The 26,864-nt window shown below is 35.8% G+C and overlaps 1 protein-coding gene across 1 annotated transcript in view; it reads left to right on the top strand.

Annotated features, from left to right (window-relative positions):
- The window catches only part of ETV1 (ETS variant transcription factor 1), a 103,666-nt gene that overhangs the window by 43,369 nt on the left and 33,433 nt on the right, over positions 1-26,864 (top strand). Inside the window, exons 4-6 of the mRNA XM_023732272.1 lie at positions 14,628-14,757; positions 17,347-17,535; positions 21,568-21,815. Of these exons, the coding sequence (XP_023588040.1) occupies positions 14,628-14,757; positions 17,347-17,535; positions 21,568-21,815 (567 nt within the window). The remainder of the gene's footprint in view (positions 1-14,627; positions 14,758-17,346; positions 17,536-21,567; positions 21,816-26,864) is intronic.

The following is a 26,864-nucleotide window of genomic DNA, read 5'->3' as shown; positions in this document are numbered from 1 at the left end:
ATCAGTGAATGTATTTCCAGATGTTGCAAATAATGGAAAATCATGAAAACTTGAATCGAGGTCCCTGTCCTTAAATGTGTTTCAGTTTGCATTTTGATAGCAGTTTAGAAATGTTATCGCTTGTTTTGTCACAGACATAATTCACATCTTTCTTCAGGCACTGTAAACAAGAGCAATGGTTTAATGGCCCCATAAAGGCACTCTGCTGATGGCTGAGATTAGGCCCTTTAGTAATGGATGTTGGTGTGTGTATGTGTGAGAGTTATGTGTACACAGTGGGGGTAGGGAGAGCTTGGAAGAGAGAAATGTACTGGAGAAGAATCTTCGAGAGGCTCGGATGCAACTGAAGTGCCTGCTACTTTTCTGTGCATCTTGGAAGATGGATTTACAGAGTATGTGACACTGTTGTCTTTATTTGTACCCTTTGCTTCTGGAATTTAACTGAGTACTAATTGAGGTCATTGCCATCCATTTGTCACCTGAAATTGAAGTGATATTAACCTAAAGTGAATGTTTTTCATCTAGTGAGTATATTCCTACACTACATATATTTGTATAAAAGGCTGCATGCATTTTTCATGCCATGCTTGTATCTGGTCTTAAATAACCTAATTTATGTACACCATTTATCCCTACCCCCCGGCCCCTTTTACAGATTTTTTTTTAAAAAATCACTGCTAAAGCTAAGTGAAATTTTTTTTACAAGCACTTTCAATGTCCACAGCATGATTTGTTTTGACTTTCTCTGGTATATTTTTTTTAAAGAGGTGTAAAAAATTCATCACCCTGGTCTAAGTAAATGCCTTGAAATTCCTCAAAGCGCATAAATTTGTAGCGTTTTAGCGTCTCAGTATCATGTCATTTTTCATAGCTAGTTTGTATATATCCTATAGATCGGCTACACAAGGCTGCACACTTTTGGTTTTGAGAGTTAGTGTAAACAAAGAGTTAATAGAGCCAAGTTAAATGTCTCGTTGACTAGTTTCGCTGTACGCCATCGCTAGCAGGTATCACTGTGTCATCCATCCACTGTTATGTTTTCTTTCTCCTTTTTCATTGTAGACCATATTCGAGAACACAGATCAGCAAACTTTTCCTATCCAGAATCAGAGAGTAAATATTTTAGGCCTTGTGGGTCAAAGGACCTCTATCACAACCACTCAACTCTGTCACTCCGTCATAGTAGCAAAAAGCAACCAGAGATCCTAAACAAATGGGCAGGACGCTGTACCAATAAAACCTCATTTACAAAAACAGGTGGCTGGCTGGATTTGGCCTGTGGGCTGTAATCTGCCAACCCCAACCCCTCTTCTAGAAGAAGAAAGAGTCCCTAAGTGCAAACAATTAATGCGTTCCCTCGCTAACTGAAAGGTTGGGGGTTCGAGTCTATGCAGATGCATCTCAGAAGAAAGGCCTGGTGATTTACTTCTGAAAAATCAGCCACTGAAAACCCTCTGAAGCACAGTTCTACTCAGACACACTTGGGGTCGTCATGAGTTGGAATGGACTCAACAGCCATCGGCTTTTTTTCTTTTTTTGGGTAGCAAAAGAAAGTTTTTGAGCAGACCAAAAATCTCAACACCAAAATAAGCAGACTTTTGCAGCAGTTTTTCAAGACTGTATTCCTAGCTAGTCTTCCTCTAAAACTATAGATTTGATTCCAACACATAGTTCCATTTAGAGAAGTAATTAAAAGTGTAATGTTTTTCTCTTCCCAGCGTAATTGTTTTGTACTGATAGAAATTGCTACTCTATTTTATTCTTACCGTAAGAGTTGGAAGGAAAGGAAGGTGAAAGGTCAGAGTCAAGACAACTCGTCATTGTATTTACATTCATCGTCCACATATAAAAGGAGACCCTTTTATCACTTGTGACATTTTGGTTATCAAAGTCTACGGAAAACTTTAGCAGTTAGATAGCAACGTTTTTTCTTCAGTGGAATATGAGTGGCATGAATTTTTAAATGTCTTTGTTCACAGTAATAAAGTGAAAGAAGGCAGAAACTAAAAGCAAGCACAATTGTTTTGAGAAGTGTTTTCATTTAGATACAAGTGCTAAGAGTGTATTACTAACGTCATGTATACAGATATGTGTGTTGCTACACATGAATTAATCAAACTTAAAGGATCCTGGCTAGTGTATTTACTAGGAAAAACACTTTTTAAAAACCTAAATGAAACTGTAATTAGTCTTATATGAGGACAGGGGCAGTGGTGGTTCAGTGGTAGAGTTCTTGCCTTCAATGCAGGAGACAAAGGTTCAATCCTCAGCCAATGCACCTCAAGAACAGGCACCACCCATCTGTCTGTGGAGGCTTGTGTGTTGCTGATTCTGAACAGGTTTCAGCGGAGCTTTCAGACTAAGGGAGACTAAGAAGAAAGGCCTGGCGATGTACTTAAAATCAGCCAGTGAAAACCCTATTGATCACAACTGTCTGATCCTGTTGTACAACAACAATGGTAGATTATATGAACTCTTGATGGTAAGGATGGATCTTACTGTTTATTTTCATTTCATAGCTCCATAATCCCTCCCCCGCTTCAGCACCTGGTGTAGTATCTGGGACATAGTGGTTTTAATAAGTTAATTACTGAAAAACTGATTGATAAAGAAACATGATATAATGTTATAGTGATACTCACGTATGAAGGAAATTGTAAGCTGTGTGTAAATAAATTTGAATTATGTGCTCAAGGGTTCAAGAATTGCATCCAGAAGCCCAGAGTTCTAATTCTTAATCTGTGCTAAATTAGTTGTCAGCCTTTAGTTAGGCATGACACTTACCTTCATTATGCCTTTTTAAAAAAGAAAAAAATTCATCTGCCAATAGGAATGATAATAAATGTCCTTGTGTTCAGTGATATGAAGGTTCTTTGAAAACTGTAAAATATTATGCAAATTTAAGAGTTTTAAAAACTAGCATAGCTAGTGTTTACCAATGTTTGATAAGTTGACACCTACGGATAAACATTATCTTTTTTAAATTTACAAGAGGGCATCATCTTCACAATAGGAATATAAACAGATACTCAATTCATGGCTTTCGTTGTTTGTTCTCTGGATTAGCATTAATCAGTCCATTATAAAAAACATCATCTGTTTTCAGTTTAAGGATACAAATAATGTGGCAATTCATGATTGTTTAGGAAATTATTCTTCTATGAACAAATATGAAATTCATTAGCTCCATTTATATTTTAGGTGTTCCAGTGTGATTTTTTAATTATGTGTCTGTCCTCACCTAAAGATCTGTTGTATACCAGCACTGTTGAATTTGGAAAGCTGTGAGCATTTCTGTGCTTCAGTAGAATGGGAGCAAGTTTGAGCCTCAGTTCTAAAATGCAGGCAGAAAAAAGAATGGAAGCAAGATGATGCTTCGTAGTTCAAAGTTCTAAAGTGAAAACGATTACAAATTTAACTGATACTTAAGGAATACCATAACCCCAAGTAAACTTTTGAATTAAGAAGTGGTTAAGTTTATTTGGGAAGTGCATTTTTTAAAGCCCTGGTATTTTGGCGTTCTTAAATTTAACCGTTAGAAGAACTCAGTCATCATTAGTCATCCTTAAGATGTAGTTTTAAAGGTCAAGCCTCTATTAAGGAAAAAATGCAAGGCACAGCTCTTGAATGTTCTTTCTGCTTCTCCTCCCAAAGATCTGATTATCTGCAGGAGTTGAGGATCATAAAAAGTTTGCATGGAAAATGTGTCTGAGGAATGCCTGAGGTAGACTGCAGATTTCATAGATGAATTATCTGAACTGTCTGAAGTCAGGGATAAAGATCTAATATAATATCATTTTGTGCCATCAGTTCATTGTAAATGAAATGAAGGAGTTAACTCACTTGATTTGATACACTTGAAGAAGGAAAGATTCACTTTAATTAAAACTACAAGCAATGCAGATGCCTGTAGCTTTCTGTTCCAGACTCAGCGAGGACAGTACAGTAAGCGAAATGAAATGTACCTAGCAGCCTCAGCAGCAGGCTGGAGCCGTGTTCAGCGAAAGTAATTTAATTAGTGTTGATCATGACTCCAGATGATGGTGATTTGATAAGGAATAATTTAGTACTTAACAGCCTTTTACATGCACCAACTCCATGTGGGAAGGTAAAGCAAATTGCACAAAATGAATGTGCTGCTTTCACTTGTGCCTGTGCCAGTGAGCTGGAAAACTGCCTGTTAGCAGACGCTCAGGCTCTCAGCTCTGTGATGAAATACCCAATATATTCTCAGCTCAGCCCTCTCTGGCGGGAGCCTCTCTATCCTCCCCTTTTCAAAGAATAAGAGAAGTGATTTTTTGTGGCATAGAATCTCCAGGTAGCAGGAAAGCTAAAATAAGGAAAATAAAATAGGAGGTGGTTCTTGTACAAAACGTTGAAGATCTTCAAGTTGGCTTCCTCTTTACCCAAACTCATAGCAGTATATGTATATTATACATATACATGGTGGCGCACTGGTGAAGAGCTTGGCTGGTGATCAAAAGGTCAGCAGTTCGAATTCACCAGATTCTGACAGTTCCAAGGGCCTGTGATGATTAAGATGCCCACACACACTGAATGTGTTTTGGAGAGAGGTGTCCTGAACGTTTGAAGTTGGAGAACCTCTAAGAATACTTGAGTATACGCATCTAAGGAAAAGGAATAATATGGTTAGGTTTTTTAAAAATGTCTTTTTAAGTAGTAGACCTATTTAAATGCAAAACACACTAGATTCAGGTGGATTCACAATGGATTCGAAAGCTGCCCAGTTATGAGAATCCTAGAAATGTTTATGACATATAGAATCCTGATACAGATTCTAGAATTTCTGAGTATGGGGTCTGAGTGTCTGTGCTTTTTCAAAAGTTCACTGGGTAATTTGATGATCAGCAAGGGTTGAGGATGCTGTGTTTAGGAATTAACTTTCCTCTGATGGCACTTTAGGAACTCCTATGCCTTTTCTTCTCAGGTCGTTTTAGGAAGCTCATTTCAGTTTGAAAGCAACAGAGCTCCAGTGTATTTCACTAAGATGGGGAACCCAAGGTCGAGAAGAGGAAAGTGTTAACATGTCACAGGTTGGCAACCAACATCACAAAACAATATGTGTATTAATTGTTTAATGAGAAACTAATTTGCTCTGTAAACCTTCATCTAAAGTACAATAATAATAGTCACAACAAACCTAAGAAATACAAATGAGAATACTTGAGGCTCAGAGTGGTTAAGTAAGAAGCCCAAGATCACACAGCTCTTGAGTAAGGATGAGCCTGACCTCACTAAGATGAATTATGCCTTTCACTTCTAGGTCCGTGCTAGTGAATGTCTTGATAGGAGGCTGCTGTCATGCTAGCAAGCATTCCTGACAGTGCCCTAGACTTGCCACATTTTCCCCTGATCCATCTGGAATAATTTCTTCTATGAAGTTGTAAAACCATTGCCTTCGAGTTGATTCTGACTCATAGAGACCCTATGTTGTAGTACATTCTCGGTTGTTTCTGCTGGACCATGAGGATAATGAGTAACTAGTTGCCACTGAGTTGATTCCAAGTCATGGCAACCCAGTGTTGCAGAGTAGGACTGCTCTCCATAGGATTTTCAAGACTGACCTTTCAGAAGCAGATCTCAAAGTGTTTCTTCTGAGACAACTCTGGGTGGGTTCGAACCACCAGCCTTTCAGTTAGCAGCCGAGGGCTTAACCATTTCATCATTTGTGCCACCCAGGGAGTCCCACCCTGAGGCTAGACTTGTCCAAATAACTCAATTTGGGTAAGATTAATTTTATTCAAATTTATTTTAACCTTTTTATTGAACCAAAACATACATTCGTAATACAAAGATCTTAAAAGTCTATGCCTTGATAAAATTTACATATGCAGGTATCCGTATAACTACCACCCAGAGTAAGATGTAAAACCAGTACTGTAGTAAATTTCCAGTACTGTAGAAGATTACTATGCCCTTTTCCAGTCAATAACTCTCCCACCCTCCAACAAAAGGGGATTCTTTCATTCTCCATTAGTTTTGTCAGTTCTTCCCCCCCGCCCCCCATTCTTTCATCAAATAGTGAAATTACTTAGACAAAAATAACCATGGGAGCTGCAAAATGGTTAAGAGCTCAAGCTCTGAGGTCAGGCTCATCCTCACTCACCAGCTGTGTGATCTTGGGCTTCTTATTCTTACTTAACCACTCTGAGCCTCAAGTATTCTCATTCGTACTTCTTAGGTTTGTTGTGACTATTATTATTGTGCTTTAGATGAAGGTTTACAGAGCAAATTAGTTTCTCATTAAACAATTAATACACATATTGTTCTGTGATGTTGATTGCCAACACTGTGACATGTTAACACTTTCCCTTTCTCAACCTTGGGTTCCCCATTACCAGCTTTCCTGTCCCTTCCTGCCTTCTCGTCCTTGCCCCTGGGGTTGTGTGCCCATTAAGTCTGGTTTTGTTTTATGGGTCTGTGTAATCTTCGCCTGGAGGGTGGACCTCAGGAGTGACTTCAGTACTGAGTTAAAAGGGTATCTGGGGGCCATACTCTTGGGGTTTCTCCAGGCTCTCTCAGACCGGTTAAGTCTGATCTTTTTTTGGTAGTTTGAATTTTGTTCTACGTTTATCTCCAGCTCTGTCCGGGACCCTCATTGTGATCCCTATCAGAACAGTCGGTGGTGGTAGCCGGGCACCGTCTAGTTGTGTTGGACTCAGTCTGGTGGAGGCTGCGATAATTGTGTCATTTTGTCTGTTCTTGACATTCATATACATGTGATCATATACTACGTACTCTTGTACTTGGCTTCTTTTACTCACCTTTATGTCTGTGATATTCATCTATGTATTTGCATATATCTGTAGTTTGTTCCTTTTTTATTCCTGCATAGTACTGTATAATTTATTGTATAAATATGCCATAATTTATCTATACTTCTGCTAATAAACAGAAGTTTTCCGTTTTGGGGCAATTATGAATAAAGCTACTATGAACATTCTTATACATGTCTTTTAGTGAACATATGCAGTCATTTCTCTTGGATATGTATGTAAGATTGTAAATACTGGGCCACAAGGTAGATTTATAGTGAGCATTGGTAGACATTCCCACAAAGTTTTCCGAAGTGGTTATATCAGTTTATACTCTCAGCAGCACATATGAAAGTTCCTGGCTTCAGAACATTCATCAAAACTTGGTAATGTCAATCCTTTGTAGTTCAGCCGTTCTAGCAGCTGTGTAGGGATCTCTCATATGGTTTTATTTGCAGTTTCCTGATGAGTAAAGATATTAAATACCTTTTCATGTACGTGTGTGAGTTTTTGTTTTGCCTTTTGGGTATCCTCTTTTATGAGGTGCATACTCAAGTCCTTTTGCCAGTTTTTAATTGATTCTTTTGTCTTATTATGTAGAAAGTTTTGTTATATTCAATGTGAGTTCTTTGTCAGATATTTCTATAGCAAATAACTTTTTTCCTAGTCTGTGGCTTACTTTTCACTGTTGTAATAGTGTCTTTTGATGAAGAGAAATTCTTAATTTCAATGAAGCATAATTTTTTATGTTTTTTATGGCTAGTGCTTTCGTGCCACTCATCTTTTCACTAATTTTTTTTCTACCTTGAGGTCCCAAAGACTTTAAACATGCAGTAATTTTGTAGTATGTAAACTACAGAATTGCAGAATAGGCTCTGGTATGCCTGATCTTTTGATAAACCTGCTAAACTTTCAGTCATAGTGAATATATACTTACTGGTTTCTAGGGTTGCTATGAGTCGGAATTGACTCGACAGCAATGGGTTTGGTTTTGGTTTAGTTTCTAGGGTCTTATCAGTTATAATTTCTATAAATTAAGTCTGATCTCCCAGGTGTAATTTGATTTGTTACTTCTTTGAATGACAAATTAAGTTTCTTGTATGTTGCCACTGGTGGCACAGTGGTTAAAGCGCTCAGCTGCTAACCAAAAGGTCAGTGGTTGGAACCCACCAGCCACTCCATGGGAGAGCTGATGTGGCAGTCTGCTTCTGTAAAGATTTACAGCCTAGGAAACCCTATGAGGCAGTTCTACTCTGTCCTACAGGGTCACTATGAGTCCGGATCAACTCGACGGCGGTGGGTGTTTTTGGTTTTATATGTTGCCACTGCTTTTTCTTAAGAAAAATTGAAACCCTGATACTTAATTCAAAGTACTAAAACTTAGGTATACACATTTTGCTGTATATGTTCAAAGAAGTAACAAATAGTAAAAACCATTTGTTAAAAAAACAACACATATACAGTTAATATATTACAAAGATTACATCATATAATATTTCTCATCCGAAGGAGTAGCAAACGTATGCACATACATACATATATATGTAGATAATTTTCTTGTAGAATAGTACTTTAAACCCCTTTTTTTCACATTTAAAAAATTTTATTGTGGGAAATTTAGGGCTTACATAAAAGTAAGGAGAATATGCTACCACTAATAATAATATAATGACCCCTCTATCCACTAACATTTTTCTATTCTTGCCAGACTATTTTAAAGAAAATTTCAGAATCTTATTTTTATATCTCTACATACTTTATGAATCTCTAACATTATACCATTTTTTTATACAACCACCATGCCATTATTATAATGAACAAAATTAACAATTCTTTAAATTATCCCTTAAAATACCCAGTCCATATTCAAATGTTTTATTGGTTTCAAAATTGTCTTTCTATAGGTGGTATGTTCAAATAAGGATTCAAGTAAGTTCTCATGTTATAACTGATTTTTTTTCAATATTTTGATTTTTTTATTTTGAAATCTTTAAAGAAATACAGAAAAATATAAATGTACATGTACCCACCACCCAGAAAGAATTGTTAATGTTTTATCATATGTCCTTTGTATTTTTTAAATTTTATTTATTTTATTGTAGTTGTTGAGAATATACACAGCAAAAGATACACCAATTCAACAGTTGCTACATGTACCATTTAGTGGCATTGATTACATTATTTGAATTTCTTTTCCAAGTTGTTCCTCTCCCATTAACATAAATTCACTGTGCACCCTAAGGTTACTATCTAATCTTTCAAGTTGCTGTTGTCAGTTTGATCCTGTATAGATAGTTCTTAAAAGAGCATATAATTTGCACAAGGTAGTAGTTAAGCTGAACTATTGTTTGGTTATAAGAAGACTTCAGGTGATATTTTTGGTTTAAGGTTTAAAGATTATCTCAAGGCAATGGTTTCAGGGGTTCATCCAACCTTCATGGCTCTAAGAAGTCTGGAGTCCATTAGAATTTTAAATTCTGCTCTGCATTTTCCCCCTTTTGATCAGGATTCTTTGATCAATGTTCAGTAACAGTAGGTAAGCACCAACCAGTTCTTCTGGTCTCATGGCAGAGGAGGCAGTTGCTCATGGAGTCAATTAGCCACACAATCCATATCCTCCTATTCCTGATGCTCTTTGTTGCTCCAGGTGAATAGAAACCAATTGTTGTGCCTTGGATGGTTGCTTGCAAGTTTTTAAGACGCCAGGCACTACACAACGAACTAGAAGGTAGAACAAAGCACCAAGCAAGTTATTAGGCCAGTTAACTGGGATGTCCCATGAACATGACCCTGAACCTCCAAACCAAGAAACCAAATCCCATGAGGATTTTGGTTGTACATAAGCAGCCTCAGTTGCTACTCTTTTTTTGTTGTTGTTGTAAATATGTCTACACAATTTTGCCAGTTCAACTTTTTACAGATGTAGAACTTACTGACAGCAATTACAGTAATTGATTGTGCAGCTTTACCCTTGTTAATCAATGCAATATTTCCATCATTGTTAACTCACCCCCACACACTTTCCTCCTCCCTTCTGCCCCTGGTAGCCACTAATAAACTTTGTTTTCTATACAGTTGTGACACTTAACTCTTCTGTTTTTATATACCGGAAACCAAACCTGTTGCCGCCACGTTGATTCCGACTCATAGTGACCCTATGAGACAGAGTGAAACTGCCCCGTAGAGTTTCCAAGGAGCACCTGGTCGATTTGAACTGCCAACCTTTTGGTTAGCAGCCATAACACTTAACCACTATGTCACCAGGGTTTCTTCTTTTTATATAAGTTAAGTCATATAATATTTGTTCTTTTGTAATTGATTTATTTCATTCAGTATAATGTCATTCAGCTCCATCTATATTGTAGCATATTATCAAGACTTCATTTCTCCTTCTGGCTAAGTTTATTCCATTGTATGTATGTACTACATTTTGTTTGTCCATTCATCTGTTGATGAGCATTTAGGTTGTTTCTACCTTTTGGTTACTGTGAATAGTGCTGCAATGAACGTTGGTGTACAAGTCTCTGTTTGAGTCTCTGCTTTCAAGTCTTTTGGGTATATACCTAGGAGTGGAATTGCTGGGTCATGGGATAATTCGATTTTTAGTTTTTTGAGGAACCGACACACTGTTTTCTCAGTGGCTGCACCATTTTGCATTCTCACTAGCAATGGGTAAGGGCCTCAATTTCCACACGTTCTCGACAACATTTATTATTATTATTATTATATCTTAGCCATTCTAAAGGGAATGAAATGGTATCTCATTGCAGTTTTGATTTGCATCTCTCTGATGGGTAATGATGCTGAGCATTTTTTCATTGTGTTTGGGGGCCTTTTGAATGTCTTCTTTAGTGAAAGTCTATTCAAGTCTTTAGCCCATTTTATGATTGTGTTATTTGTCTTTTTGTTGTTCAGTTGTCAAAGTTATATGTATATATTTTGGTTATTAGATTCTTGTTGGATATATGGTTTCTGAAGACATTCTCCTAGTCAGTACCTTGTCTTTTAACTTTTCTGTAAAGTCCTTTTGATAAACAAATTTTTTGATTTTTATGAGGTACATTTTTTTTCTTGTCTTTTGCTGTTTGTACTTTTGCTATTGTATTGGATAATACATTGTTTAAACCTAGGCACCTGTTACCCCTGCATTTTCTTGTAAAAATTTTACAGTTTTAGTTTGCATATTTAGGTCTTTAACCCATTTTGAATTTGTTTTTGTGTATGGTGTGAGGCACGGATCCTGTATCATCTCTCTGCATGTGGATATCCAATTTTCCCATCACAGTTTATTGAAGAGACTCTTCTTTGCCCATGTAATGGACTTAGCACCCTTCTCAAAAATCAGTTGACCATAGATGTGTGGGTTTATTTCTGGACTCTCAATTCTATTCTGTTGGTCTATATGTCTATTGTTATACCAGTATCAGGTTGTTTTGATTACTATAGATGTATGTTTTAAAATCAGGAAGTGTGTGTCCTCCTATTTTATTCTTTCAGCATTGCTTTAGCTATTCAGGGCTTCTTGCCATTCCATATGAAGTTGAGAGTTGGTTTTCCTATTTCTGTGAATAAGGCTGTTGGAATTTTGATCGAGATTGCATTGAATCTATAGATTGCTTTGGGTAGTATTGACATCTTGAAAATATTAAGTCTTCCAGTGCATGAACATTGAGCATCTTTCCATATATTTAAGTCTTTTTAAATCTCTTTCAGCAGTGTTTTATAGTTTTCATTGTGAAAGTCCTTTCCATCCCTCCTTATATTTATATTTAGGTGTTTTATTCTCTTAGATGCTGTTGTAAATGGAATTGTTTCCCTAATTTTCCTTTCAGATTTCTCACTGCTGGTGTATAGAAACCCAACTGATTTTTGTTTGTTGACTTTGGACCCTGCAACTTTGCTAAAGTCCTCTATTAGCTGTAGTGTTTTATTGTGGACTGCTTGGAATTTGCTATATTTTGGATAGTAGCATCTGCAAATAGAGATAATTTTACTTATTCTTTTCCAACCTGGATACCTTTTATTTCTTTTTCTTGTCTTATTGCTCTTGCTAGGACTTCTAATACAATATTGAGTAGAAACAATGAGAGAAGTCACCCTTGTCTTGATTCTGATTTCAAGGAGAAAGCTGTCAGTCTCTCTATTAAGGATAATGTTGGCTATTGACTTTTCATATATGCCCTGAATCATATTGAGAAATTTACCTTCTATTCCAATCTTCTTCAGGGTTTTCAGCCAGAAAGGGTATTGGATTTTACCAAATGCTTTTTCTGCATCTATAGAGATGATCATGTGGTTGTTTTCCTCGGTTTTATTGATGTGATATATTACATTGATTGATTTTCTAACATTGAACCATCCCTGCATTCCTGGAATAAATCTCACTTGGTCATGGTGCATGACTATTTTAATATACTATTGGATTCTGTTTGCTAGTACTTTGTTGAGGATTTTTGCATTTATATTCTTCAGAGATACTGGCCTGTAGTTTTCTTTTCTTGTGGTGTCTTTGTCTGGTTTTGGTATCAGGGTTATATTTGCTTCATAGAATGAATTAGGGAGTGTTCCTTCCTTCTCTATCTTTTGGAAGATTTTGAACAGTATTAGTGTCAATGCTTCTCTAAATGTTTGTAGAATTCCCCAGAGAGGCCATCTGGTCCAGTACTTTTTTTGTTGGGATGTTTTTGATCACTGATTTTATCTCTTCATTTTTTATGGGTCTGTTGAGTCTTTCTATATCCTCTTGAGTCAGTTTGTGTAGGTTGTGTGTGTCTAAGAATTTGTCCATTTCATCTAGGTTATCCAGTTTGTTGCCATGGAGTTGTTCATAATATTCTGTCCTAATTGTCCTTATTTCTATTAGGTGAGTTGCAATGTGTCCGCTTTCATTTTTTATTTTTGTTATTGGCCATCTTTTCTCTTCCTTTCTTTGTCAGTCTAGCTAAAGGTTTATAATACATTCTTGAGGTTCTTAATCATCTCTGTCTGAATGGTTAATAAGTTACTACTTTCTGACTTCGTAAATTTAATGCATATGAGTACCCCTGACATATGGAAATATATATGTATATATTTTTTTCCTTCCTCACTTGTTCTTATTCCTTTTCACCCTGTTTTGAATAATCATAGTAAGCATGCATGCACATACACATACACACATATTACATTGTGAAAACACTTCAAATAGACCAGCCAGTGTGATTATTTTATTATTATTAAGCTTTTCGTTGTTGTTGTTGTTAGCTGCTGTGGAGTCTATTCTGACTCATGGTGACCCCACGTGTAGAGTAAAAGTGCTCTGTAGGATTTTCTAGGCTGTGACCTTCTAACTGCATATAACTGCACAGCCTGTCTTCCAAAGTGCTCCTGGGTGGGTTCAAACCACCAACTTTTTGGCTAGTAGTCATGTGCTTAACTATTTGCACCAACCAGCTGCCTAAGTTTTTTTTAAAAGTGTCTAATTTAAGTGAAGTTTGTTTATTTCTTTGTCAAATTTGTTTTCTAGAATGTTTCAGATAGCTTTTGAGTACCATTGAACATTTCTATCAAAATTGTGTGCTTATACAAATAAATATTATAAATTTTCCTGAAGCTTGATAGCTCTTGGTATCAAATTTTTCTATTGAAAATTGTATATGACATATAAGCTAATATAAGATTATAATGCTGTAATATTATAATCAAGAGTGAACAACATCATAAACCACTAAGTTTCTCTAGTCATTTATTCCTTTATAGAACGCAGACATTTTGTGTTTTAATTCCAGTGTTTATAGGAGTTAGAATTAATATCCAGAACTTGTGTTTTTCCTATGTTTTTTCTTTGATTAATCAGACTTGGGCATATTGTATATAAAAAAAAAACCCTATTCTGATGCCTATTTTACCCTTATCTTTTTCGTTTTATGAATTACCTATTTATACTAAAACCTGAATTCTAATGACATCTCTGATAAGTGTGTGTGGATTTTTGTTTGTTTGTCTGTTTCATATAAAATAATAAAATGCATATTGGATGTTATTTTATTTATTAATTTTAAAGCTATGATTTCCCCAGAAGGTATACATATTTCTTCTAGTCTTCACATATCTTCTGGTATAACCTTTGTATTATATTAATCATTGAATAATATAAACACAATCATACATTAAATCATATGAGAAAGAAGACAAGAGCATTTCATATAGAATAATCATTTTATGATAAATAACATGTTATAAATAAATTTCACGTATTTCTCATATTTCATCTTTACAGTTCCGGTAACTGGCAGGTACATTTACCTCTATAGATGAGCACTATGCTCAAAGATGTTGAGTTTTTGACCAAAGTATCATCAGTTACTACTGGAATTGTAGGCTGTTTTTGTTTGCCTCAAACTCCAGTTGTCATTCCATTAAATCATTACCATTGATGCCTTTGTGATATTTTCCTTTCAGTAATGGGTAAAATTATATTGAAGGCTTCAGCTAATTCTTGGACAATCAGTTATATTTTTTATATTTTAGTCATTAGAAATCTTTCTGAAATATTTTCAAAAGTTACTTTCTGAAAATTGAGGGTCTAGCATTGTTAATATCAGCTAAACGTATCACAAATTATTGGTTTTACTTGAAGTAATGAGAGAGAATTCAAGCATGCAGTTTGTTACACAATAAAAGCAGAAAAAGAGTATACACAGGTTTTCCAGTTTATTTTCTTCCATTGAAATTCAATAAATGTGGTTATTCTTATCTGTGCAAGTTAATATTAAATATGCTAGTGACCTTTTAAATGAGCTGTAGAACAGATTAATATACTTAATTTCTAACTGCATATAACTTATGTGGTTATTTTGTTTTGTTTTCTAGTGGCTTTTCATGGCCTACCACTGAAAATCAAGAAAGAGCCCCACAGTCCATGTTCAGAACTTGGCTCTGCGTGCAGTCAAGAACAGCCCTTTAAATTCAGCTATGGAGAAAAGTGCCTGTACAATGTCAGGTAAAGCAACCACGTGTATGCATATAAGATGGGGGTTTTTATTGAAACAAAAAATTCAAGATAATATAAAATCTCAAGTCATACTTTATGAGTTACAACTTCAGCATTTAACAGGCTAATTAGGTAATGCATTTAGCAGAACTCTGAAGAACCGTTTACCATTTGATCACACACTTTTAGAGTCATTTTAAGGCAATAATTTTTATCCAAATCGTTAGTCATTTTTCTACTGTAGTGATGCATCTTGGGTTTGAAAAGAGGGTCTTACTTGGCATTAGCAGCTTTCAGAAGTTCTCATTAGAATGAATGCATTATGCACTTTAGACAGAGAGTTTGTAGAAAAATGAAACATTTGGCAGGTCTGAGCAGTACATTAGTTATCTGACAGGCTTTGCAGATGATCTATAAGATGCATTCATGGACAATTGCAATAAAACTAGAATTTCATAAAGCTTAGCAGAGGCTATTATCTATTAAAAAGCCAGTTGTTCCCTCTGATGATAATATAGGGTGGAGCAGTAAAAGTACATTTGTTAGAAAATTTGATAACCTATATGTTCATTAAAAACCCTTCACAGTAAATTGCATTCTGTTACTTTTCATTTTGGCCTCTAATTGCATAAAGAAAAACTTGGCACTGTGTATTGAATATTATTACTCTCAATCACAGTAGAAACTTAGTTTAGTTCCTTTTGGAGGCAGTTTGGAAACTTATAAATTATTACAAATATTTGCACTGCTTTATAAGACATACCAGTTCATGTTCAGAATACATTATTATGCAAAGGGGTCTTCCACTCCTTGTAAGTTTACTACTTACACTCTTTATATCCAAGATATATAGGATTTAAGAAGTCTAGGCTTCTTCAGTCTCATAGCAGCTGACCAATACTCGGATATTCGGTCACTGTTTGTTCTCGCAAACTTGTCTTTTATATCTGTTTTTCTAGAAGCTTCACTAGAGCCGGAAATTATGAGCCAGCTCTGTTGAAATTGCAAAGCTTTTATAAAAAAGATCTTTTCCAGAAGCTAACTATCAAAGCATACTGAGATAATATTGGTCAATTTGAGTTATTTTATAGTTTAGTTTTATTTTTGCATGTTCTTCTTAAGAATACTATATATACATGGCATTATTATTGAAGAATTTTTAATCAATGAACCGGTTAGATACGGAATTGTCCTTGCATTTCAGCATTGATCGTAAGTGTGACTGTGAGATCACTGTTTTATATTTGTATTTGGCATCCATAAATTATTAGCAGTAGAACAATTGCTTGGATGTTTTGAGTCTCTTCTTAGGAACCATAATTCCCACAGTGATATATGATGTATGTAAATAAATTCTGATACTATTATCACTAGGCAAACAATAGAATTTAATACAACCATTCGTGGGGAAAAAAATTAGTATGCTAGGGCAGAAAATATATCTTGTTTTCTTATTTTTTCACTGGGAATGAAACAGGTGAAACATTTTTAAAGAAGTAGGTTTTATTTGGCAATAATGGTAAGAACTTAGGTAGAACCGAACACGTTGACTTTGTTTTAAAGTTATAGTAGACTTAAGCAGCACATACTCCTTCATTTCTATGAAGTGTTTTTGCACTTTTGATTATAATTCTATTGTGTAGGTGATGCAAGAGAATGAATTATTTTATAAGCCAATTAAAACATAAATGTTCCTTTTTCGAAGGAAAATATGTATATTGATGAATGCCTTTTATTTTAAAAGAAAATACAGTATTTTAACCTAGAAATTTTCTTTTTGTTTAGAAATTTAGTAAATTTATAAAAATTAGTTAAATCATTCTCAAAAGCTACACATAGGAAAGTTATTTAAATTAATAATAAATATTAAAAACAAGCTTACTTGTTTTATTCTTTTGTAATGATGAATGTTTAGGAGCTAGATGTAAAAAGATCTTATTCTTAACATTTTTTGTTACCATTATTTTATTCTGAAAAGGTTCAAATTTATCAAATATGTTTTAATTTGCCTCATTAATCTTCATTATTTCATGTGAGGAAGTTAATGCTAAGCATCCTTTATTTAACAGATAAATAAAATGAAAATGAGTCAAAACCATTGCTTCTTAAAGTTCTACCACAAATAAAGGCAAGCCAGGTATGGGCTACATTTTGTTAAACGGATGTTAGTTCTTATTCTAAAACATTATATCATATAGAAGAAGAATTATAATACCAGAAATATTTAAAAGATTTAGGAAAGATCTGTCAAACTTGTCAAGGAGGTATATCAAGAATAGGTGGAAGTAATACCACTACTTTCATTGACAGTGGTTTTCCCTATGCCAAGTTGTTTGTACACATATTAAAAAAAAAAAAAAAAAACTAGGGCTTTATTCATGTTGTTACCAGGTTATGAATGAATTATGCTATCTTTTGTTTAAGGATGTGGTGATTTTGAAGTTTACATGTTCTGGAATTAAAAAGAAAAACGTATATTCAAATTTCCTTATGACAAGCTTAAAATATTTTTTTTCTTGTTGAACTGGAAACATTTTTTAATTTTTTTAAATCATTCCAGAGAAATAAACGTTCTGTTTTCTCTTGTTCCTTGGGCAGTGCCTATGATCAGAAGCCACAAGTGGGAATGAGGCCCTCCAATCCCCCAACACCATCCAGCACGCCAGTGTCCCCACGGCATCATGCATCTCCAAACTCAACTCACACTCCTAAACCTGACCGGGCCTTCCCAGCTCACCTCCCTCCATCGCAATCCATACAAGATAGCAGCTACCCCATGGACCACAGGTAAACTGCAGATGCCATTTTTTAAAATTGCTTTTAGCACTCTTGGGAGAAATTCCTATTACCACTTCTGAAGACCTCATAGTAAATTTAAGGTGACTCTACCAATGTTGCACATCTTTGCAAAATATATTTACAAAGAGCTTGCTGTATCTGTAGTTATAAATAATTTGTGGAGAAGGTCATTTATAAACATTCCTTTTATAAACATTTAAATAGGTTGCTAAAATGGAAAATTAATCTATATACTGACATTTCAACATTTCCCTTTTGCTTTGCTTGAATTAAATTGCTTCACTTAAACTTTAAATCAGATCATACCATTTTTATGAGCATATGTGTGTACTTGTTCTATAAAGTTAGGAGACTAATTTTAGTAGGTGGCTTATGGAATTAGGTTCTTTACTTGAGATTGAATGGCTTAGCTATATATAATTTTGCAGAATAGAACTTATTTGATTAAAATATTTACCATCTTTTGCAAGTGATGAATATTAAATGCCCAGAGATGCATGAACTGGACACTGAGAATATGAAGTTAAGTGTTAAGAGTCTCACTTAGTGTCACTTAAAGGATCAAGACAAGAACTAGAGTGGGGACTTAGGGAGGCTGCTGAGACTGGTAATTCTTGATTCCTAGAGACAAATAAATTTATATTTAAATAAAATATTAAAGGACCTTTACAAATCCTTAGTCATGACCTTAATATACTTCTTAATGCACAGGTTGATCATGTACAGCATCCCTCCTTCCCTCTTCTACCTTGTACTTACATATAAGCAGTATCGTGCTAGTAATTATTTATCAACAGGCTCTCTGATTTGTAGTATTTGCCAAGTCTGTGATGTAAAAGCTGCCCCCATGGTCAAGTACAAGCCATCAGTGTGATGTCATTGAATGTAGTGTTGGAAAGAAATGTGCACTAGCACGCCACTATTGTAGTACTTCCACTATATAAGTATAATGGATGTAAATAACTTCAAGAGCATAGTTAGTAGTGAAATGTAGTAAAATAACTAGAAAGTGATAAATTTTGAGTTTTTATTGCCTTTGTTTTTTAATATGATTTATTTAACTGTAAATTTATGTAATTTAATTTTTAATAAGGGCTGTGTTAACAGCTGACAAAATTCCTGAAAATTTATCAATCTACTCTCATAAGCCAGTGCAAACAGGCTCTGACTGATACACCATTTTAAAAATAACTTAGCCAAAGGAATCCTTTAGGTCAGCACAGGAAAGCAGAAGATATGCTGCTGGCATCTTTCTGAAAATTAGGGAACACTCAAATCTGCTTTTTATAGATTGTTTGAAGGGACTTACTCTCAAAGTCAGTAATTTTTTTTTGGTATGAAGGCATAAGATAAAAGCATTCTTTCCAAAATGAAACTAAGTCATATCTTTTCTATCTTTGTTTCCATCACTAACTCCTCTTGTGCTTTAGTTATTAAATGCTTACCATTCTCTTTCCCTTCTCACCCTGTAGAGTTGAGACCTTGTCAGAGCATAATGGTATGCGCATCTGTGTAAACAGTTTTGTAAACACAGATGAAAGAATTCTTACTGCAGGGTGGGCCTTTTAAACAGAAGCACATTGTGCAGGACTAAAAGGGAAAAAAAGTGTATGAACAAAAAAGCAAATTTTGTTTTGCCCACTCTGGCGACTTCCCAGAGTTCTTGATAATCGAGTCTCTCACACCTCAAAGGAGTGCCAGAACTGTAGACTGTGTAGTTTGCTCTCTGTGTAGAAGGGTTATTTCTTACAGAGGGTGCCTGCTGAACAAGCAGTGTGCCTGTTTTTAGGTGACCTAACTTGAGATGCTTTAGCCAAATCCATTTTAATTTCTCTACTTGAAGTCGAATATTTGAGACTGAGAACAGCCGGCCCGGAACTATAAGAGGGAAGCTCAGGGTCTTTTCCCACTGCCCCCAACTGAGTTTTGAGGACAGTACCAGCTGGCCAATCCTAGGAAAATCTCTGAAGCCTTATGTTTCTGAGGAGGATGCTTGGAGGGCCCTGGCCAACAAATGACAGTACCTCAGTTATAAATGGCAGATTTGCTCTGGGAACAAATCCTCTCCCAGATAGCCACCTCCAACTCAGGCACCCCACTTCATCTGGGAATGCTTTGTGGCCAGCTGGCCTGCACCCTGCTTCCTTTCCTCAGGCTCACTCTGCTCCTTGGGTCAGCCCTTTGGCACTTTTTCCTGAACCTACTGTGCAGGAACCCTGTCTCTTTTCTCCCTGTTTCCCACCACTTACACCCTTAAACTCTCATCGACTCTCAATACCATTATCTCTCTTGCAGAAGCTTTGTGAATCACTTTCTCTTCACCCTAGGTCAGGGGTTCATGAGAGTTGCATCAAAAACATACAGCTTCCTATGAAGTATGTGTGTTCGGTATATACATGGTCCCCAGTAAGTACCAACTGGAATCAGGTCGAGAAATGGTCCCCAGCAGGTACCAACTGGAATCAGATCGAGCCGTAAAAACAAATGGTTTGATTTCTTACAAAGCTTTCAGTACAAGTATTATTAACTTCCTTTTAAGGCTGCACAAGTGAGCTGGTTTCTTATTTTAACTTCAAGTTACAATTTTCTGATTCACTCCTTGACAGTTCTTAATGATAATTTCTGTTTCTTTTTTTGGCTAATGAAATAAGCAAGAGAAGGGAAATGAATGCAGTGCCAGTCAGCCTAACTGTTTTGCAATATCCAAGTTTCTAAGTGTATTTTCTGCAGGTGTAGGTGGAATGTCAGTGCTTTACATGGCAGCCGGTGAGCCTAGAGTTAAACCACAGAATGGGGCATTCGTAGAAATCCTGAAACAATTGCTTTGCCATTCTTTAGCTGTTACCTTATTTTCATTTAACATTACAAAAATTAAATGCTAACTTTCCAAGCTAAAGTCTAAGCAATGATTTTAGTGGGCGGGAGATGGTGGTTCAAAGGCCTATGTTTGCTCATAGAAATATTGGATAGGTTATTTTTAAGCACTCCTGGGGCATTGTTAGAGCACTTTCAAATCTTTTATTAATCCACATCTTTTGTGGTGGGTCAATGATATTATGGATGAGAAACACAGAACAGAACGATTATGTGATTAGCCAATCATTAAACAGTAAAACCGAGAACGAAGCAAGCAGACTCACTCTCAGGCTTCCACCAAGGCCTCAGAACGTCTTCATGACCTAACAACATGACTTGCCCCAAATCTATGCAATGTGAAAATGTTATTTTCATCTTTGTATGAAAATACAAAGTCTGTTGTATATTATATGCTTATTTTTATCAACCTGCTATTTTGTTTGATGCTATTCGAAGCCAACATGTTTCATTGCTGTTTGACAGTAAAGAAGTGGTCTTTTTAAAGCCACCCTTTATTTCAGCCACTGTAATATCCAGTTTATTCCTCACTAGAGGGTAATGTTAATTAAGACATTATTGAGGAATTAGAGTCCTGTCCATTTCAGAAGAGAGTCAAGGATCCCTCTCACGATCACTCAGTAACTGATGGTAACCGAAAGTTACCAATAGGTAGGTTTTTGTTTGGTTGTTTTTTTTATTTATTTGTTGCTTAGTTTGGTAAGAGAATTAAAAGATAGAAGATAAAATCTGAGACCAGTTCCTTTCTTTTTTCCCTGGTTTTTATTATATAAAATTATTTAAGACCCTTTTAATGTGGATGTTATATAAATAATCCAATTTATTTAGAATTTGGCATTTTAGCTGTTAGGATATGTACTTCCTCAAAAGAGTGCATCCTATCTCTACTCAAACTATACCTTTAACTTACTGTAATGTACTGAAGAGGTGCTGCAAGGGACTGATTAGAAGTGAAACACAAGTCATGTTATGATTAAAAAGCGTAGTGCTACTGAACTAGGAAAAGAAATCTAGTCTTCGTTAAAGATTTACACTTTGGGTCAGCTGGTGTCCTGTTCATTAATTAAGCAGTTAAAAATCATACCAGTATTTTAAAGAATGGTCCTTATTACCGTTTTATCTGAAACACGCTGTCTTATTTTCCAGATTTCGCCGTCAGCTTTCTGAACCCTGTAATTCCTTTCCTCCTTTGCCGACAATGCCAAGGGAAGGACGTCCTATGTACCAACGCCAGATGTCTGAGCCAAACATCCCCTTCCCACCTCAAGGCTTTAAGCAGGAGTACCATGACCCAGTGTATGAACACAACACCATGGTTGGCAGTGCGGCCAGCCAAAGTTTCCCCCCTCCTCTGATGATTAAACAGGAACCCAGAGATTTTGCATATGATTCAGGTAGGTCCATGCTTTGATGGAATGACATTTAAATCCTCTTTTCACCTCCCTTAATTACTTTCGTTAGTGGTGGCGTCAGCCTGGGTGGTTCCCGACCATCTTTTGTGGGATCTTTATGATTTTATCTTTTATTTGAATTTTTCACTACACGTGAAGTGTTGGACTATCAAACCACTTTGACATGAGCTGATAGTTTAAATAACATCTAGAAATAAAATCAGTCCAAATAAAAGTACAGTTTGCAAAATTATGCACCCTCTCAGCCCAAGAGAGTAACATTTTAAGTCTTTCTTGATTCTGTGGTTATTTCTAGTTTGCTCCTGTACTACTGTTTAATAACTATGTTTACAGAAAATAGTATTCATCTATACTGGGTAAATTATTACTTATAACTTTGTTTTTTGTTGATGGCAAGGATTCTAAAGACCTAGAAGTAGAGATGCTTAAGTATTAGGAGAGGAATAGAAAAATACAGATTTATGGTTTGCTTGTAGAGCTTAGCTTTAGTTTCACTGAGCCAGAAAGATTCCACAAAATGGTATCTCAACATGGGAGGGGGTTCACTGAAAGTCAGGAGGGCTTGGATTCTATTCCAGTTGTTACCAACTTTGCCAATATTTGACTTGAGATCTTGAGATCTCAGAAGAACTACTTAGCCCATCTATGCTGAGTTTCTCCTGTTATAAACTGAGAAATCAGGATATCTGCTTTTACACATCTCAAATATTTTTGAAAGAAGTGTGAAATAAAAACTAATGTTTGTAAGAAGGCACCACATACCCTTCAAATAGCATTATTATTAACATTACTATAGTTATGCAGTGAATTTATGGTTGTGGTCTTGGAAATATTTGAGAGGAAGTAATTTTCTTTTGTCAGGATGCAAAGTTATAGATGTTCTTTATGAAGGACTATTGCTTCCCCGTTAGTGACTCTGTTGAGTGTTTCTGTCACTTGAGGAAAGAAAGCTGTCTCTAGTTCTTGAGTTTCCAACTTGCATAAAATTACTTGCTTTATTATGAACTGCCCTTGAAGCTTAGCAAGAGGAGGGTCCTTCTCTTGAGCCCTGAAATTTAGAAAGAATCCCTCTGGTGAACACCTTTTGGTCACATACCTCTCATTGGGCAAGAAATCCTAAGAGCTAAGGGAAATTGCCTACTCAGAGTCTATGCCTCCACTTCTGGAAAGCACTGCAGCTACCCAGGACCTGAAGATTCTCCGTCCACTGGACCTGAGTCCACTTCCAAGGCCTGAGCAAGTCCATCCCAGGTCCATTTTCCTGAGAGCAGAGTGTGCTGCTGGTGTGTTGACCCCTGGATCCAAGAGGGTGGCCGAGGGACAGTTATTTGTCGGGGAAAGTGGTGAGGACAGAGTTGGAATGTTCAGAGGTGCCCGCCTGCATGCTTGTGTATGAGTCCAGTAAAGTACAATGTTGGGTTAAGGGGTAAGAAGAGGGGTGAGCTGGGGGCTGAGGAATGGGGGCTGGCTCTCTCTATACCATCCTATTCCAGCTCTAATCTTAGTAAACTCTCAAAATTCTAAATTTGACTTGGCTTTCTAGGTTGTTTTGATGGTGTATTTTTAAGGATGGAGGAGAGAACATATTTTATTTAACAGTTTATTTAGCTGATTTATAATTTTAAAAATTCAATCATATGGTAAGAGAGCCTTTATTTGAATTTTTGCTCCAGGCCCTTTAAATTTGGGAACTGACCTGAAACGTCCCACACTGGTATCAGTTTAGAACACTTTATAAGTATTACAGTATATATCCATAATTAAAAATCCAACAATACAATTGGCCTTATTACAAATGGGATGAATGTCTCTCTGTAAGTTACAAATCCTATTAACTGATATTATCCTCATTCCTCAAACCACGTTTTAATGCTGCTCCACAGTTTTTTTGATTCCTCATAATCTCAAGAAGGTTTACGCAGAAATCATATAAAACAGCATAAATAACTGATTAAAAAAGACTTGCATAACTGTTTAAAAGTTTCTTCATGGGTTCTAGACATGTTTTTATATGCAAATCTCCCAAAGAGTAACATTGAAATTGTTTTCTTGAATCTGTGGTTTGCTCCATATATATTTTCTCCTTACATTTATGTTACATATAAAGTTATATGTAACATGATATTGAGGATGCGTAACTTTTCTTGAGGACATGTAAACCACATGGGAAAGATATTAAAAGATTCTAATGAGGGCAAAAAACAGGAGCCAGTGCTGTAAGGTTTAATTACATTATTTGTGGGCCTCACATAAATATGGACACAGATTCAGTCACTTTCTGGCCCTCTGAAGCAGATTTGGTCACTTATAACCTTCGAAAATACAGTCCCATATTTTATTTTAAATGCGTGTAGGGCATCTATTTTGCCGTGTATCTGGCAAAGGTCTTGTAACATGCTTTCAAATATTTAAAAACAAAAAACAAAATCCATTGCCACTGAGTATGTTTTGACTCATAGCAACCCTATAGGGCAGAGTAGAACTGCCCCATAGGGTTTCCAAGGCTGTAATCTTTGTGGAAGCAGACTGCCACATCTTGCTCCCAAGGAGCAGTTGGTGGGTTCGAACTGCTGACCCTTCATTTAGCAGCTGAGAGTTTAACCACTGTGCCAGCAGGCCTCCTTTTTTTAATATTTATGAAGCTGTTAATTTTATATTATTTGTCTTCCTCTAAATTGCATTTCAAATTGTTCAAGTTGTGCACTACCTTTGAATTCTAATTTCAATACTGCCAATAATATATGGTTCTGTTTTTCTTAAATAGTTCAATAGTAAAGTTGTGTCTTCTGGAAGCAGTTTAAAAGCAGTGTAGTAACAGTATAACAACGGCCTATGAAAAATTAATCTATGGGTATCAAAGTGTATTTTACTGCCCTCAAAATTGCTGCAATTAAGCCGACACATCTGTATATGTCATACATTGCAGTCGACATGTATGATTTCTAGATATTTTGTTTTGTTGTTTTCTGTTCTCGCATCCTCGCTGAGAGCACATTAAATAACCTCTTAGTAAATCTAACATATTTATCACTGAATCATTGATTTCTTTTTTCACCTATTGAGGTTGAACAAATAGCACAAAGAGGCTATTTTCTATTTGGTTTAAAAGTAATGTGAAAATATTTTACAAGTCAGTTTCAGTTTACTAAGCATCTATGATCCAAAGGCTATCCTTTAGAAGGCCTTTAGAACTCTTTATTGCTTAATTCAGTATACCATAAATGTTGTGAAAATAAAAGAGGCATCATAAGTGAAAAGGCAGCATGATTGTGCTCTAATAGAACTTGACATTAATTATGACATGGGAAATGGAAGGACTATTAGTTATAATTATAATTACAGGAATGCAATTTCAACTGCCGAATATTTAAGATAAAAAATGCAAAATATTATGTTAGTAGAGCAGAAATTTCTATTCAGGAGAGAAGAAAAAACTCAGATCAGAAGACATTGAGGAGAAAAAAATTAATATTTTTTAGGGCCAATTATGATAAAACAGTACAATGTGATAATCATTCTATTGTGATACTGAGTTCTAAAATGTCTGATATGATACACACATTATTGACATTTTCCTTCTCTTTTTCTTTAACTTAGTAGTGCTGCACAAAGTAGTACATGGGTTTTTTATTTGTTTGTTTTCCCTCAATCCAACGTATTCTTTTTCTTGACCCTTTGGCCAAGGAACCACATAGAAAGGCTTAAATATGCACTGAGTGTTCCAATTGGAGTGCTTTATGCAATGTCCCTATGTCCCTAATCAGACAGAATAAGTATTATTTAGGAAAAAAAAGAAAAAACAAAACACTTTTAGAGTTGAAGAAATGTCCAGATTAATCACAGCAGTCCTATAAGCCTGAAGAATGCTGAAGAATGACATTGCAGTGTCATACATTGCAAGCCAAAGTGACTGTCTATTAGTTTGCATCCAGGGTCGCCTTAGAGGAGGAAGAGACAATTACTACTTTACTTGGTGGGATTCAGGATCACCCCAGAACAGTGCTTACAATCGCGACAGCAGTGCATTATTCCTTTGCACCTTGAGGCGTATTAAAAACTTTAACCTAGATGTTGGTTGGAGAGGTAATACATTAGTGAAGTGTTTTTAGCCCTTGAGGTCTGTTCTATTATTATTCTAATTAGTTTAACAGACCTTCCTGGCCAAGTGGTAGAGTGGTTTAATGGAGGAGCTGAGAGTGAGGAAAGGGAAAGGAGAAGTTTCAGGAACAAGAAGAAGGCTGCTTAGATGAGAAAACGGGAACATTGCATATCTTGGTGGTAGGGAGAAGAAGGTTAGAGAGAATAAGAGAAAAATTTTGATGTCATGCATTTGTTGTAGAAAATGTACCTTTAAATATGTTTTTAGGGGACTTCTGCTGGTACTGATGAGACCTTCTTTCTTGTAATTCTTGTCTTGTGACACTTACATGGTGACACATGTTGTTAGCACTATTTTAAATTGGGAAATTGAAACAAATAGAAGTTTCATCAAATTATAAAGTTTTAGACTCATGAGAGCTTTGGAGACCACCTACTTCAAATCCCTTCGCCATGTCTCCATTTTACAGAAAAATACCTGAGGCTCGGTACAAGTTAAGTAATGTACCATCAGGTACACAGACATTTTATGAAACAGCCAAAACTAGAATGAAGATTTTCTAATTTAGTTTAATGCACAGCTCCTATATTCTCTTTATGTATTGTTCACAGTAAAGGGAGGAGGGCATATTTTAAACTTTTTGTTATGTATATTATTGATCCTTTATTCTAGTTTCTAGACTAATTATTTTTCTGTGGTTTTCAAAGGCTTTGCATGATCCAAGGCAACAAGAGCATCTACGTTAAGACTGTAGGTGCACAGTCCTAACTCAGGAGAGTATTTTTACATTAGATGATGCAAGATTTTATTCTAATCCTCATGTGTTCACTGTTGTGAGGTAGGGACATGTAGGACCTCAAATGATATATATGCTTAAAATTTCTTTAAAAAATACCATAAACATTACAAGAATTGAGATTGTCAAAGAAATT

The sequence above is a fragment of the Trichechus manatus genome, unplaced genomic scaffold (assembly GCF_000243295.1).
Source record: "Trichechus manatus latirostris isolate Lorelei unplaced genomic scaffold, TriManLat1.0 scaffold00050, whole genome shotgun sequence".
Classification (NCBI taxonomy): domain Eukaryota; kingdom Metazoa; phylum Chordata; class Mammalia; order Sirenia; family Trichechidae; genus Trichechus; species Trichechus manatus.
The sequence above is the reverse complement of the archived record's forward strand: the minus strand, read 5'-3'. Positions and strand labels throughout refer to the sequence as shown.